This window comes from Colossoma macropomum, unplaced genomic scaffold, assembly GCF_904425465.1.
Source record: "Colossoma macropomum unplaced genomic scaffold, Colossoma_macropomum, whole genome shotgun sequence".
In the NCBI taxonomy this organism is placed as follows: domain Eukaryota; kingdom Metazoa; phylum Chordata; class Actinopteri; order Characiformes; family Serrasalmidae; genus Colossoma; species Colossoma macropomum.
In genome coordinates this window covers 41,566,617-41,582,924 of record NW_023494787.1, presented here as the reverse complement: position 1 = coordinate 41,582,924, position 16,308 = coordinate 41,566,617, and the positions used below count along the sequence as shown (strand labels likewise).

Genomic DNA, 16,308 nt, shown 5'->3' with positions numbered 1-16,308 from the left:
CCGTGGCCAGGAGTACAAGACAGCCCAACTGGCCTCCCTCTCTCTGGGTGGGTAGGATGACCCTCCCTCTCCCCCCATCACTCAGCACAATGCTAGCCAGTGTAGGCGTCTGTTAGCTGAGGTAACAGAACTGGTGGTTAGCGTTCTCCTTCAAGCACAAACAGCTGTCCAATGACGCTGCATGGTGGTATCATGTGAATTGGGGAGTCCTAACTAATGGTTGGAATTGGATATTACTAAATTGGGTAGAAACATGGAACCCACAACCTAAGCTACATTTAGCTAACTAGCATTTGTTCTGCTACCAGAGTAGGGTAAGCTAACCTCAGTTAATATTAGCTAGCATTCATTTTTAAGACATTGTGGTTGCTGGAGAATCATAATGCCCTTCAAGATAGCTGTGGCAGTTCCCCAGAGGGCAAATGCAGAGGGGAAATCTGAGATTGCCTCTCTTTTCAGGAATCGGACAGCTGGCCAGCCCTGTATATATACAGAAGCAGGATGCAGTTCCTACCTTGTGCAGAGGGGGTGATGTTGCTGAGGGTGATCACACAGGTACAGAGCAGCCAGAGAGACAGAGCCATGGTGGGGTACAGCAGAGGAGAGAAGAGCCTGGCGCTTCAGAGGGACACACTGCTCCCCTTACACACCCTCTGAACCTGAGAGAGAGACAGAGAGAGGCAGAGAGAGAGGGAGAAGAAAAAGGTTAGGTGGTCATTAGCCAGGTTTCCATCCAGCTGTCGTATTAAATTCTAGCAAGAAAACTGAAATGTTGCAAAAAATGATGTAACGTAGGTATCCATTAGCTCTGTTCAAAAGAATAAAAGATCGCAAAAACACTTCAAAGAACCGTGGAGCGAGTCTACAGAGGAATCTTTAATGTTGAACAGCTTTTCATTGCTGTTTTATTTAATATGATGATTATATTATACACTGTATGAGCACAGAGACAGAACACAATGGCAGACAAATGTCCATTAAACGGTGGCAAACTTCTTATGTCTGTTAACTGTCAAATATCACAGTGTTTTTGTTCTTTAGTAAAACAAAGGCACATTTATTCTCTTGGTTATGTGTTTCCATTGTAATTAATCACTTTTTTTTGTATCGGCAGAAAAATACACAGACCTAAGGAGAGCATATAAGCTTTCATGTGACCTTTGGTGATTATATTGCACATTTGTTGTTTCCAGGCCTGAAAATATCCTCACGTTGCGCGTGACGTCACACTGTATAGTCGCCGACGTTTTAAGGACTGAATCAGGGAGTGGCTGCATTAGAGCAATGCCTTCAATTTGCTGTGCTTCGTGAATGATTCACCTGCAAGGCACGACAGAAGCCGAGAATGACGAGAGACCACATGGACCCTTAATTCAGTGTTTTCAAACTCCAGGCTTGGAGCCCCTGCACTGTATGGTTCAGTGTTTTTCTCTGCTGTTCACACCTCGTTCAGCTCAAGAAGGGATTAATTAGCTAATAATATAAGGTATTTTAACCAGGGGAACTATAATTATGCAGTGCTGGGGTTGCAGGACTGGAGCTGGGAAACTCTGCACTAACTACACTAGCAAACTTACAAAATCACGTCTGTCAAAACATGACGTAGTTTTCCGACCCACAACATTCAGCCTTATATTTAACGTTTATGTTTCTCAATTCAAATCTCGTTTAAATCTCCAGAAACAGAGAGTAAAGTTATACCGGCCGTTTGCAGCTCCGTTAGGGGGAGAACTGTTTATCTCTCGGCTATTAACGTTAGCAAAAGTTATCTAAAGGCTAGCACTGTTCACATCTGTGTTCGGTCCCAAATATGGCGGCCACAACAGAAAAATCACATGACTGAAACCCTGGGACAGTAAGAGAAACCGAAAATACCTGGGGTAAAGTTAGTAGGTACATTGACTATATAGTACCAGTAATAGGTGTAATAGCTTTTAGTGATTGCGGGTAGTGGGCAACACCACTGCTTTCCATGTGGCAGATAGGGTTCAATTCCCTGCCTGGGCAAGCACATCATGCCATACCAAATACGAGTCCCTGGGCAAGACTCCTAACTGTACATTCACCTACCTCTGTAACATGATCAAATAGTTCTGAATAAGGCAGTCTGCCAGATTTCACCTATGTTAGCTACAATAAATGTGAAATTAATGTAGGACATCACATCATCCAACGTTTAACCTTCTATTATGTGATGTTGCCTCAGGGTAACAAATCCATTTCCTTAATTTACAATGATATAATACATATTTAATGATGTTGAAAGAGTTAATGATGAAGGGAAGAGTTTGAATAAACCAATAAAAAGCATACATTTGATCACACTGTCTCCTGGTGGGTATTTTTAAACCTCTTTTTGACATGGTGGTGCAGGCAATTCGAATTAATTAAAAAAATTACTACATTCTTTTTATGTGTTAGAATGTTTTTTGTTTTTTTTTTACTTTTATTTGTGTTTAAAATGATTATTTGGAGTGCAAGAAATCAAAATATTACCTCACATGGTTTAACAAATAACATAAAATAGAATTTCATTTTTTTAAGAATAAGATTTAAAGATCAACAAACTGTTTCTTACATGACACAATGTTGCCTCAAGGCAATGTACCCCAAAAGCAATTCGACATACATTATTACATTACATGTATTAAATCATTAATTGACTAATATATGCTAAACTGATTAATATGTTTTGGCAATAATGTAATTTAATAATAATAATCTTTATTTATATTTAAGATAGTAATTCTAATAGAGCGCTTATTTGAGTTGAGTTAATTGAAAGAGAGAGAGAGAGAGAGAGAGAGAGAGAGAAAGAGAGAGAGAGAGAGAGAGAGAGAAAGAGAGAGAGAGAGAGAGAGAGAAAGAGAGAGAGAGGTCAATACTAATAGCAGGACTTCAATTCTTACAGCTGCCGTTTTTGTGCACTTGTTCAATAACATGTAGTCCTGCGACTCTACTCGTTTTTTTTTTTTTCCAAGAAAGGCTCTCACTCACTGTCCGGCTGAGATTCGACCAGCTGAACAGTCCATTTCACACCACACTTGTTCCGAATAATAGACAGCAGAGAGAGAGAGGTCAGGTAGGACGAGTGAAAGGCGGCCATTTTGTCGCTTGCTGCCGCAGCAACAGCTGCTTGCTGGGATCGGAACAGTCAGAGATCCAGATGTTTAAGTGTGAAAGCGTAAACCTCTGATCTCACAACACTTCATTACCTTTATAGTGCTTTAGGAAACAATGCAGTGCAACATGAAGTCTCTGATTTCAGACGGTTCGATCAGATTATTCTGGTGTGATTCAGACTTTATTTTAGACAATTTATTTAAGGAGGGGGTTTTTGATTTGAGCCTGTGAATTAGTTAATCCAACCAAAAAAACTAGTGAAATATTAGGAGACTGAATACTGTTATACTTAATTATAGTCTACAGACTTGTTGCAGTTGAATCACCACTTTCTGAAGCAATTTTACTCCCAAATTAGGAGCCTAAAGCTGCACACACTCTCTCACACAAACACACACACATACATACATACACACACACACACACACACACACGAATATGAACACAAACACAGTGTGACTTTTGTTTACTTGTTTGTGTGCTTCTGGATGATAAGAGATAGAGAGAGAGAGACAGAGATAGAAAGAGATACATGGGGGAGTGAGAAAGAGTGAGAGAGAAGGAGAAAGAGAGGGAAATAAAGAGGAAGAGGGACAGAATAGGGAAAAGAAAGAAAGAGACAGAGAAAAAGAGTGAGAGGGAGGGAGAGATAGAGGGAGAAAGAAAGAGGAAGAGAGACAGAACAGGGAAAAGGAAGAGAGAGACAGACAAAAAGAGTGAGAGAGGGAGATATTGAGAGAGAAAGAGGAAGAGAGACAGAATAGGGAAAAGAAAGAAAGAAAGAACGAAAGAATGGAGAAGAGATAGAACTAGAAAAAGACAGAAAGAGATAGAGAAAGATAGCAAGAGAATGATGGATAGGACAGAGATGAAGAGAGAGTGAGAGAGAGAGGTAAAGAAAGAAAGAGAGATGAAGAGAGAGAGAGAATGGAAAGAATATAGGGGATCAAGCGTGAGAGTAAAGCGAGAGTGAGAATGGAAAAAAGAAAGACAGATAAAGAGCAAGAGAGAGTGAAAAGGAGAGAGAGAGAGTGAAGAGAGACAGTGGACATTGGTGACTCAGTCATTTGTGCCTGAGGGTCTGCACACATCTCATTTGCCTAATGAAATAAATCACAATCTGGAACTCTCTTGCTCTCTCTCTCTCTCTCTCTTTCTATCTCTTTCTCTCTCTCTCTTGCTCTCTCTCTCTCTCTCTCTCTCTCTCTCTCTCTCTCTCTCTCTTGCTCTCTCTCTCGCTCTCATTTGTTCTTGGAGCCTGTTCTTCCTCCAGGGCTGTAGCGCAGTAGAGATGCAGTGCATTATTTGAGCTAATGCAGCTCCTGCTGAGCCCTCTGATAGAACTGACAGATTGTACTGCGTGTTGATAGCAGAGAGAGCCAGAGTGAGAGTGTGTGAGTGTGTGTATGTGGGTGTGTGTGTGTGTGTGTGTGTGTGTGTCTTTGAGGGGATTTACTTTGATCCTCCTAACCCTCCACCCTCTTTTCTCATTGATCTCTGCAAGTCATAGATGTGAAAAATAGATTGCGCATAAAAAACAGGGCCGTCGACACACACCCACAAACAGACACAGAAAAATGGGTAAAATCACATTATCACACATTTAACACACATATACAGTACTGCGCAAAATCAGAGACCATCCTGTCGTTTATTTCATTTCTAGTCAAATTAGCCGTTGAGTAGAAGTTACTTTTCAGGAGGTCCTTCTAACGGGCTTCCAAAACTGTTAAAAAAATTATTAAAAGACATAACAATCTCCTAACAACCATGCAAGACCTGGTGGACCACCAAAACTGTCCCTGTCAGATGAACAGCATTTCATCTTCGAGAGAGAGGAGTAAATCAAGCTTCTTCAGATCTGAAAAATCCACAGGTGATTCTGTCCATCCTTCCACTGTGAGAAGACAACTCAGCGCTATCGGCCTGAAAGGATGTGTAGCTGTCAAAAAGCCCTTACTGAGAAAAGGAAACTGACAAAACAGACAAAAAGAAAATCTGCTAGTCAATCAAAGAAGCTGCTGGTGTTCTCAGAACTCTGACTTTTGCATAGTAGTGTACGTCAACAGAAATGCAGTGGTGCTTGAAAGTTTATGAACCCTTTAGAATTTCCTAAATGTTCTATTTTCTTGATTTCTGAGGACCTCAGAAGAAGAGCTGTTGATGCTCATTAGGCTGGAAAAGGTTACAAAACCATCTCTAAAGGCTTTGGACTCCACTAATCCACAGCCAGACAGACTGTGTATAAATGGAAATTCAAGAACATTGTTACGCTCCCCAGGAGTGCTCGACCAACAAAGATCACACAAATAGCAAGGCGTGTAATAGTTTACGAGGTCACAAAGAAACCCGGGGTAACTTCTAAGCAACTAAAGGCCTGTCTCACATTGGCTAATGTTAATGATCATGAGTCCACCATCAGGAGAATGCTGAACAACAATTATGTGCATGGCACAGCTGCAGGGAGAAAGCCACTGCTCTCCAAAAAGAACATTTCTGCCTATCTGTAGTTTGCTAAAGATCACATAGACAAGCCAGAAGGCTGCTTTAACAATGCTTTGTGGATAAATGAGACCAAAAAACCTTATCCCATCTGTGAAACATGGTGGTGGTAGTATCAGGGCCTGTTTTGCTGCATCTGGGCCAGGACGTCTTGCCATCATTGACGGAAGAATGAACTCTGAATTATACCAGCAACCCACCAACATAACAGAGTTTAAGCTGTTTTGTTTGGAGGAATGGGGTAAAATTCCACCAAGCCGATGTGCAGGACTAATCAACAGCTACCAGAAATGTTTAGCTGCAGTTATTGCTGCACAAAGAGGTCACACCAGATACTGAAAGCAAAGTTTCACATACTTTTGCCACTCACAGATCTGTTATATTGGAAGATTTTCCTCAATAAAGACCAAGTCTAATATTTTTGTCTCATTAGTTTAATTCGGTTGTTTTTATCTACTATTAGGACTTGTGAAAATCTGATTTTAGGTCAAATTTATGCACAAACTCAAAAAGGGTTCACAGACTTTCAAGCACCACTGTATATGGGCCATTTTGGCTCTCATGCAAGTGTGCATATATGCACAGCTGGACACAGCTGGGCCTCCCTCAAAATCAGTGAACAAGACAAAGTAAAGCTCCCTCTCTCTCTCTCTCTCTCTCTCTCTCTCTCTCTCCCTCTCTCTCTCTCTCTCTTCCTTCAGTTTCTCATTTCCCTCCATCCCTCTTTCTCTCATTCATCCCTCCATCAGCAGGGCTGCTGCTGTCCTCCATCAGGCCTCCTTTTCCATCCCCCACACTCTTCATCCACCTCTTCTTCCTCTCCTCCTCTCTCCTCCCCCTGACCTTCTCTGATATTTACTCTGCTCTCCAGTGGCACCATCCAAACCACAGAGAGAGAGAGAGAGAGACAGACAGAGAGAGGAGAAGAAAGAGATTAGGGGAGTGAAAATGGCAGGAATAGAGGGATGCATTGCGTGGGGGTGAGAGAGGCTCAAGAGCAGAGAGAAGAGAGAAAAGAGAAGCAGGTAGAGAAAGACATAAAAAAAAGAGTGAGAGTGAAAATGACTAACGTGACTAATAAGGCAAGGATGCATTGGCAGAAGCTGGGGTGAAAATAAGCTAGAGAGAGTGAGAGAGAGAGAGAGAGAGAGAAGAGAAGGAGTGAGTTATTTTAGACAGACACGCTGTTCAGTAGCTACATACAAAGAACTGAATCAGCACACATTAAAACAGTGATACTATTAACATAAAATCATTGTTTGGCGCATAAAGTGACAATAATTTGTCACATTAATATAAAAGTGAGACTGTTTTTGAGCCTCAGGTTCAAAAACTAATGACGTATTACAGTTAAACAGCAGTCTTTTTTGTTGATACCACAGTGATCCGTTAGTCACACCATAGCAACTACCAGAGGTAACTTAGACACAAGCTGCACACATCACTCTGCATTTACTTCAGGAATTGCTCTTTTCTAGTATTGTATTAAATGTTGCTTTTATAATTCACATACAGACAAAGACACACACTCTGTGTCCAACAGAATCCTTTCATACAGCTACAGTCTTCGAAGAAAAGCACTGCCAATAGAATAGGATGCTCTAGAGCAGCCGCACATGAGTCTACGGTCAAAATCAACACAGTCGCTACACCAGAAGTACAAAAACAAAATGAACAAGACGGTAGTTTCTTCAGCACATAAGGTGAATAATGTGACAAAATCAAACCTGGTGTGAAGAGAAAAAAACAGGAAATATCATCTCATTTTAACAACAACAGCACTTGATAGTTCAATGTTTTTTTCTTCTAGTTCCACAGAGAAGGGCAACGTGTGTGCAGATAAGTGGAGAATCATTGCAGCCCCGAAATAACTTAGCTAGCCTTGCGCTAACATGCTAAACATAAGTGAATGTCAGCCCCAAACTAAAGTGCAAGCACTGAGCCAACCCACTATCCATGAACTATCCCACTAGCCGCATGTTGATATGCCTGCCTTGAGCTAATATAGAGGCCACAAGCTAACAAGTTCACCATGAGCTAATGCAGTAGCCCCATGCTAAGATGCTAGCCCAAGGTGAATAAGTAAGCCTCAGGACGAAGTACAAGCTCCAAGCTTACACTCTAGCCATGAACTACTAAGTTAGACTGCCGCTAACACACCAGCCCCAGGCAAATATGTTAGCCCTAATACAGTAGTCCCATGCTAATATGCCAGCCCCAAGTGAATAAGTTAGCCCTAGGACAAAGTACAGGCACCAAGCTAACACATAAGCCATGAGTTTACACACTAGCTATGAACCAGTAAGTTAGATCGCCGCACACACAATAGCCCCAGGCAAATATGTTAGCCCTGGCCTAAAGCTCAAACACTGAGCTAACATGTCATCCCTGAGCTACAGCGCAAGAACTGGTCCAACATGCTGCCCAAGGGCTGAAGTGCTAGCCGTGCGCTAACACAAGCCACGAGCTCATATAAGCCTACAGGAAGTGTCTTTTTCACTCTGTATTCAACTTTTGAGGTAAAAAGAAAGTGATCTTTTCAGAGCAGGGATGGTCTTCCCTCATCGTGGACTTGTTTATTTAATTATTTACAACTCATGCAATATAAACAGAATTTAAATCAGTATTTTATTTGTCTGTTGAATAGAACTCTGAAGTGTCATTCAGTAGGCGGGGTCTTGCCTATATAAGAATTTGGGATCTAAGCATATTTTACCACCATTTTCAAAAATCTCTGCATCCTGAAGCACAAAATGAGACACATATTGTGCTGCATACATTCCCCAAAGATCACGTGGGGGGGCATTATAAGGTCATTCAGCTGTCAGAAAAGGAATACTGCTACATACAAGTTACAAGCAAGCTAACACTCCTGTGCACTGGCATGTAGCTGCATGAAAATAAATTTACTATTAAATTATTAAACACTATTAAATTACACAAGCTACTCAGACTCTAGGCTACTACTGCCAAAGCAACTTAAGTACCATGTTGACAAAGCTTATTGGTTTGCATGGGACTTGCCAGTACCATTATGTCAATTCAACCTGTAGCAGTGTTACAATGACCTCATTATTTAGAGGAACTTGCAACATTTGGAGGAAAAATGTACGTACAGCAGGAGCTATCGGCTTCTGAACATTTGCAGTGGTGCTTGAAAGTGGTGCTGGAAAAGGTTACAAAACCATCTCTTAAGACTTTAGACTCCACCAATCCACAGTCAGACAGACTGTGCACAAATGGAGGAAATTCAAGACCATTGTTATGCTCTGCAGGAGTGCTCGACCAACAAAGATCACACGAAGAGCAAGGCCTGTAATAGTACGTGAGGTCACAAAGAAACCCGGGGTAACTTCTAAGCAACTAAAGGCCTGTCTCATAGTGGCTAATGTTAATGATCATGAGTCCACCATCAGGAGAACACTGAACAACAATGGTGTGCATGGCAGGGTTGCAAGGAGAAAGCCGCTGCTCTCCAAAAAGAACAGCCCGTCTGCAGTTTGCTAAAGATCAAATGTACAAGCCAGAAGGCTATTGGAACTATGTTTTGTGGACAGATGTCTTTTTGGTTTAAATGTGAAGCGTTATGTTTGGAGAAAGGAAAACACTGCATTCCAGCATAAAAACCTTATCCCACCTGTGAAACATGGTGGTAGTATGATGGTTTGGGCCTGTTTTGCTGCATCTGGGCCAGGACCGCTTGCCTTCATTGATGGAAGAATGAATTCTGAATTACACCAGCAAATTCTAAAGGAAAATGTCAGGACATCTGTCCATGAGCTGAAACTCAAGAGAATGTGGGTCATGCAGCTGTAGAAATGTTGTAGAAAGACCTAAAGCAAGCAGTTCATGGGAGGAAACCCACCAACATAGCAGAGTTGAAGCTGTTTTGTACAGAGGAATAGGCTAAAATTCCACCAAGCCGATGTGCAGGACTAATCAACAGTTACTGTAAATGTTTAGTTGCAGTTATTGCTGCACAAAGGGGTCACACCAGATACTAAAAGCAAAGGTTCACATACTTTTGCCACTCACAAATATGTAATATATGTAAAAAATATGTAATATGTAAAATTTTCCTGAATAAATAAATGATCAAGTCTAATATTTCTGTCTCATTTATTTAATTTGGTTGTCTTTATCTACTATTAGGACTTGTGTGAAAATCTGACGAAGTTTTAGATCAAATTTATGCAGAAATACAGAAAATTCTAAAGGGTTCACAAACTATCCAGCACCACTGTAAGTCCCAGAGTAAAATATCAAAAATGTCTGTATGATACTAAACTTGAGTGTTACATTGAACATCCAGCAAAGCCTGAACGAAAAGGAAAAAAAATAATAATGTGCAGACAGAAGGATGGACGAACAAACGCATGGATGAAGCAACACGCGAATCAACGGATGAACAGACATGCAGACGAAATGCGTGAATAAAGGACAAACGAACAATGTTTGCGTTTGGATAAACAAATAAACAGGCGACAGGCAGCTTATGGTTATGCTGGGTTTGCGTCAACTCGCTAAGTTTCTCTGACTCTGAAACTCCATTGTGCGGGCAGGGCAAGAGATGTCAGCCTTGTGATTGGTCAGGGGAATGCTTACGGAAGCATCACCCATGATTACGACCACCTAGTTCACATCAGGAGGAGAGAAATATGATGAAATGTATCAGTCTTTTATTGGTCAGTGGAACATTATTCAAAGGGTATACTTAGTATAGTACAGTATGTTTCCTGTTTGCCTGTAAAAATAAGTTTAACATAATTAGAACGAAAACACAGATTTAGGTTCTCAGGCTCTTTAGGTGTTAAACAGTGTGTTAAGGGCCTTGCCTGATGGCTCAATCAGGTATACCTAGTCAGTTCTGGCATCTGAACCCACAACCTTCCTACCTCTAGACTACCATTAACACAGTTACTGCAGAAAGTATGCTCAGTATTGAATGCACTGTGCATTTACAAGCTCCATCTTGAACAATACAGCATAATGTGCTGTATTGTTTCAGCAATAACTCTTGACTTGTAAGGGTTAAATGCCTCTAAACGCACGCAGCGAGGGGAAAGGGCCAGATGTATCCATGCCGAGATCTGGAGAGGAAGATGGAGTGAAAGAGGTGCGCATAAACAGATGGAGACGTTCGCAGGCACCTTTCTGCATACGTGCGCGTCTCTGTGTGACGCTAATGGCCGAAAACAGCCCTCCTCCTGTGGGGGCCGCATGCGGTCTGTTTTTCTGCCCCTTTTGTAGTCGCTAATAAGAAAAAAATGTCTTTCAACCCGTCTCTTTTGATCCTGCCTCTCTGTACACGGCACAATGGCTCTCCTGTGGTCCACGCAGATAAAAAGAAAGAGAAGGAGGGGGAACGAGAGATAGAGAGAGACAGGGAAAGAGAAAGGGGGGGTCTCTGCGGAGCAGAGATGTTGGTGGGGAGATCAGGGTGGCTGAAGTTTTTTCGGCTCTCTGGATAAGCTCGCCACGGGACTGACCTTTCACTCTGACTCTATCCACCATTATTATCGCTGTTCCTTTACGAATGGAGAGGAATGTAATATTTCACTCAGCACTGAGGAGATAGAAGGATGGTTCTTCTCATTCTTTACCGGAGCAGGGGACTGATAGAGAACAGAGTGTAGAAGAGCACTGACTGCACTACATTACAGTAAGTGAGGGGACCGAGTGACATTCTGTGTGTCCACACACCCTTAATGAGCGTCTTCTGCTGTTTTAAGGCCCCTTTGCTGACACAGGCCTTCAGTTGAACACATACTGCTATAATATTCACAGAAAGCACTGCCAATAAAATGAGTCACACTGGAGAAGCCACATACGTATCTAAAGTCACCATGCCCAATGCTAAGTGTTGGCTAGAGGGCTTTAAAGCCCCCCAGCATTGGGCTGTGGAGTAGTCGAATTGCATTCTCTGCAAAAATACCTTTGGGGTGATTTGGAGTGTTATTTGTGATCCAAAACTACTGCTCTTGTGGCCAAATGCAATCAAATACTCACAGCAGTTTCTAGTGTAAAGCGTTCTCAGATGAGTAGAGGCCTTTACTGTAGCAAAGGGGGCAAACACCCTATTAATTCCCTTGATTTCAGAAGATCTTTTGCACATTATTATATTATTTAATTATAAAAGACAAAAAAAATATTTTTTTTTGTTTGTAAAAAGTACAATAAAGTAATAAGAATTTCTCCTTTTCAAAAAAGTAGTTCATGTCGTGAGCTAGTTTGAACAATAAAAGTTTGGTTCCACGACTCCAGCCATAACACATATTTGTTAAATTAAATCAGCAGCACACCTGATTTAACTTAATGAAGTATTGATTAGCCAAACCAGGTATTAGATAATAACTACAAATAATTCTGGCCTGCCATAAGAAAAGATTTGGAAATGGTTAGATGAACTTATCGACATACATAAAATCACTACTCTCTGTATTGATATTATTTATATGTATGGTAATATAAGTGTTTTTCTGAGAAAATAAATGTTTACTGTTCAGATAAATAGTTTTTAAACTTTAGTTTCTCAGGTTCCTATAACTTTTGCACAGCACTGTATATGGCAGGTTCCCCACATTCAGATTAAGCCTAAGCTTAGAAAAGCTTAGAAAAGAATTTTCAACGGTGGCTTACTATAGGCACCTGAGACTAAACTTAATCCTAGTCTAGAAAACCAGCCTTTAGTTTACACTGGTAGGCCAATAACATCAAGGAATTCGAGCCGTGTTTTTATCAGTATCAGCAAAAATCCTGGTGATAAAGCACTGACTTTGTACAAATACAAAATATACTTCCTATGAAGAGAAGAAATGGAAATAAGACAAAGAGCTAATTAGACAAAAAAAAACCACTAAGAATGCCAGATGCACAAAATTTATATTTATATTATTTTTTATAATAACTGTATTATTTGTAGGGTCAACATGGATATCCAATATTTTTTCATGCACATATCTGCCAATACCAATAATACATAAAATTATTACATAAATGCAGAAATTCACCTGGAAAAATGTAAAACATCTAAAGATCTGTCAGATACTCACTTATTTTTAAAGCAAATATCTGCCAATTCCAGTACAATTCAGGTAGCACTGTGTATCCCTAATTAGTTTAGATTATGAGTTTCTGCAGGTTGTTGGGAGACCCTACTGCTAAACTGCCCAATGTGACAAAATATGAACAAACAAATTGTCAAGCTATTAAGAATTATACACAATTTCAGAACACATTACAGGACAGTAAGCATTAGAGTTGTAATGATTCACATAAACCATTATTTGATTTGATACAATTCAGGGGGGTTTCGATTTGATAGAGTTTCGACACGCCTCACCGTTTCCTTTTCCACAAACACACACAGATAACACAACATACAAACAGTGCAAACCATGCTAACAGCATGTTTAGCTAAGTGCCTGAGTCACGGATGTTTCAGTGACGCTGTAAATATAAATGAAAAGCAGCAGAACCTCGATCACCTTCAGCTGTCTAGTCCTTTCCATCTGAAGTAGTCCACACTGTTTTCAAGGCAGCAGACATGAAGGAATGACCGGCCTTCTGGGGTCAGCCTTAAACAAACATGGACATCAGACCGGTTTCCACACTTCCTCTTAAGCCCCATAAGAAGCCACATGACTTGGACGAGGTCTCTGTCAGTGTCTGACAGTCAGAGGTTTGAGGATATGAGACAAATAATGCTGAGTTTGACTTCTTATTTTCTATTCCACCTTAAATGGTGCAGCTGTTACATCCAGAATCCTGTACTGGTGTTAGAATGTAACTGCTGCCCCATTTAAGGTGGAATGGGAAATTCAAAGAAACTGCTGCCAAATAATAAGCTAATTTCAACATTTAGCTTATTGCTTCTGACAGGTCCATCGCAATACTGACACAGGTTTATCTATACGCTGTTCAGATTGTTTACTATTTTGCACATCAAAATATTTCAGATTTACTTTGGTTCTTTGCAAAAAATGAAGGGACATTCCAGAACAATGAGCCACTGGTAAATTTCGCGAGTAGGTTTACTTGAGCATAAATATATCACTGCTGTCGGAACAAAACTTCGTACCTCCAAAACGGTAACTTCACAGCAGAAGGAAAAAAACACACTCTACTTTTAATGTAAGTCAATGGAACCAGACATTTTTCCTAGTCATTTTGGTCCAATCATCATGAAATTTACACACAATATAAAGAGCAGACATTTTCAAATTATGTCAAAAACTGAAAAACAGCAAAAATGGAGATATGAGGTTTTGTTCTGACAGCAGTACATATTAGTACATATGTGTACTAATTTATACACTGATACCTCCCAAAATGTTCAATACAGCTTGAAATACATTTTTGCCCATACTACTAGCCACTTATATCAATATAATTTGATGGTTAACATTTTCTTTATTGTTATATATGTATATTTTGCTTTTTGCTGTGGCAATATAATGAAAATTTGTCATGTCAAGAAGGCAAATATTGAATTAAATTGAGAGTGGGAGAGAGAAAGGGAGACAGAGAGAGAGATAGAGAAAGAGCGAGAGTGAGAAAAAGGGAGAGAGCGAGAGAGAGAGTTGCGAACCAAACATCACTCTCATCTCCCATCTAATATAACTCCCCATTCCAACTATTCATTTAGCCACAGCCTTGATCTGAGGCAAATAACCTAATTATCTAGTTATATTGGATCATTATTATAATCACCGCGATCATTATTATCTATTTGCTTAGTGCGTACGCTCGTCTAGTCCAGCAGCGCTAGCCTGTACATCCATTTTCCACATGCGGCGTCTCCTTCAGAATAGATCTGAACCCATCGCTCCCCTGTTTGATCGAGGAAAATATTCATTAGCGGGCAAAAATAACAAAGAGCGACAAGGCCACTCTGCTCAGAGCCCTTTTCAGGTAAAGTAACAGTACACGGTAATTTCAGCAGGTCTATTCAGTGCAACATGGGGGGATAGATCATGCAGACCCCAGGCTGGGCTAACACACAAGAAATAAATATGCAGATATAAAAAGGCAGGTGCATTGATTCTTCATTTAAAAACATGTTTTTAAACAGTAAATGTGAAAAATATCACAGTGTGTTTGTTTTAGAGCAGTTTTGCTAAGACAGAGCAGTAAATCCACCTCAGCCACCCACCTCACTTCAGTTTGAGTTCTCAGCACTCCTTAGCCAGATGATCAAGAGTTTCTGTCTAGACATGTCTCTGTGAAATCATTGACTGAACTTTCTTTTGACTTCTCATAAACAAATGATAATACAACCTGGAAAAATTAAAGTACTAGCAACTGATACAATTCAAAGTGCCAGCCACGTAATGTTGCAGGATACTTTAATATGATTATGTGTCATAACCTACAGAATGTTGTCTGCACGCCTTGTCTTATGGTAATTTTGTAACACCCTCTGACATTGAAATGGACATTGGAGTAAACAGTGATAGTGTGTGAGCTGAGGCTTCATCAAATAAAAGAAAATAATAATAGCAGTTCAGTAAAAGTCATAGTAAATTGTCTTTTTCAATCAAGACAACATATTATGGCTGTTTCGTATGATGCTGTTTTGGGTAAGGCTGTTTCATATGATACTGATTTGGGTAGTGCTGTTTAATCTGATGCCATTTTGAGTTTCGTCTGATGCCGTTTTGGGTAAGTCTGCTGCGTTTGATGCTGTTTCGGGTAAGGCTATTTCGTCTGATGCTGTTTTGGGTAGTGCTGTTTCATATGATGCTGTTTTGGGTAAGGCTGTTTCGTCTGATGCTGTTTTGGGTAAGGCTGTTTTGTCTGATGCTGTTTTGGGTAAGGCTGTTTTGTCTGATGCTGTTTTGGGTAAGTCTGTTGCATCTGATGCTGTTTTGGGTAAGGCTGTTTCGTCTGATGCTGTTTTGGGTAAGGCTGTTTCATATGATGCTGTTTTGGGTAAGGCTGTTTCATATGATGCTGTTTTGGGTAAGGCTATTTCGTCTGATGCTGTTTTGGGTAAGGCTGTTTCATCTGATGCTGTTTTGGGTAAGGCTGTTTCATATGACGCTGTTTTGGGTAAGGCTGTTTGGGTAAGGCTGTTTCATATGATGCTGTTTTGGGTAAGGCTGTTGCATCTGATGCTGTTTTGGGTAAGGCTGTTTCATATGATGCTGTTTTGGGTAAGGCTGTTGCATCTGATGCTGTTTTGGGTAAGGCTGTTTCATATGATGCTGTTTTGGGTAAGTCTGTTGCATCTGATGCTGTTTTGGGTAAGGCTGTTTCATATGATGCTGTTTTGGGTAAGTCTGTTGCATCTGATGCTGTTTTGGGTAAGGCTGTTTCATATGATGCTATTTTGGGTGAGGCCGGTTCATCTGAGGCCGTTTTTGATTCTAGGATGGGATTTTTTGTTTTAGTAGTAACAAGACAGACGCGCTGGAAATGCTTTTTTGTGTACTTTTATTTTTGTACATACACAGGGAGTATGTTTATTTGTCTGCAACAAAATAAAGAGGAGAATGCAAATTAAAAGAGTATTGCTTTTATCCAGTTAAAAGAATTGCACAGCACATCATTACATCTCATTTTTGTCTATTATAATGTCACTAAATCATTTGTACACAGCAGCTGTACTTTAAATTGTGTGAAAATGTCATGGTGAATGCATCAATAGAAATGCTCCTAATTTTGTTTTTTGCCTTCTCC

At 40.4% G+C, this 16,308-nt stretch overlaps 1 protein-coding gene across 1 annotated transcript in view; it reads right to left on the bottom strand.

The window, feature by feature from the left end:
• adgrl1a (adhesion G protein-coupled receptor L1a) overlaps window positions 1-16,308 on the bottom strand; it is a 270,179-nt gene that overhangs the window by 159,435 nt on the left and 94,436 nt on the right. The window contains exon 2 of the mRNA XM_036567396.1: window positions 515-659. Within this exon, the coding sequence (XP_036423289.1) occupies window positions 515-584 (70 nt within the window). The 5' untranslated portion in view covers window positions 585-659. The remainder of the gene's footprint in view (window positions 1-514; window positions 660-16,308) is intronic.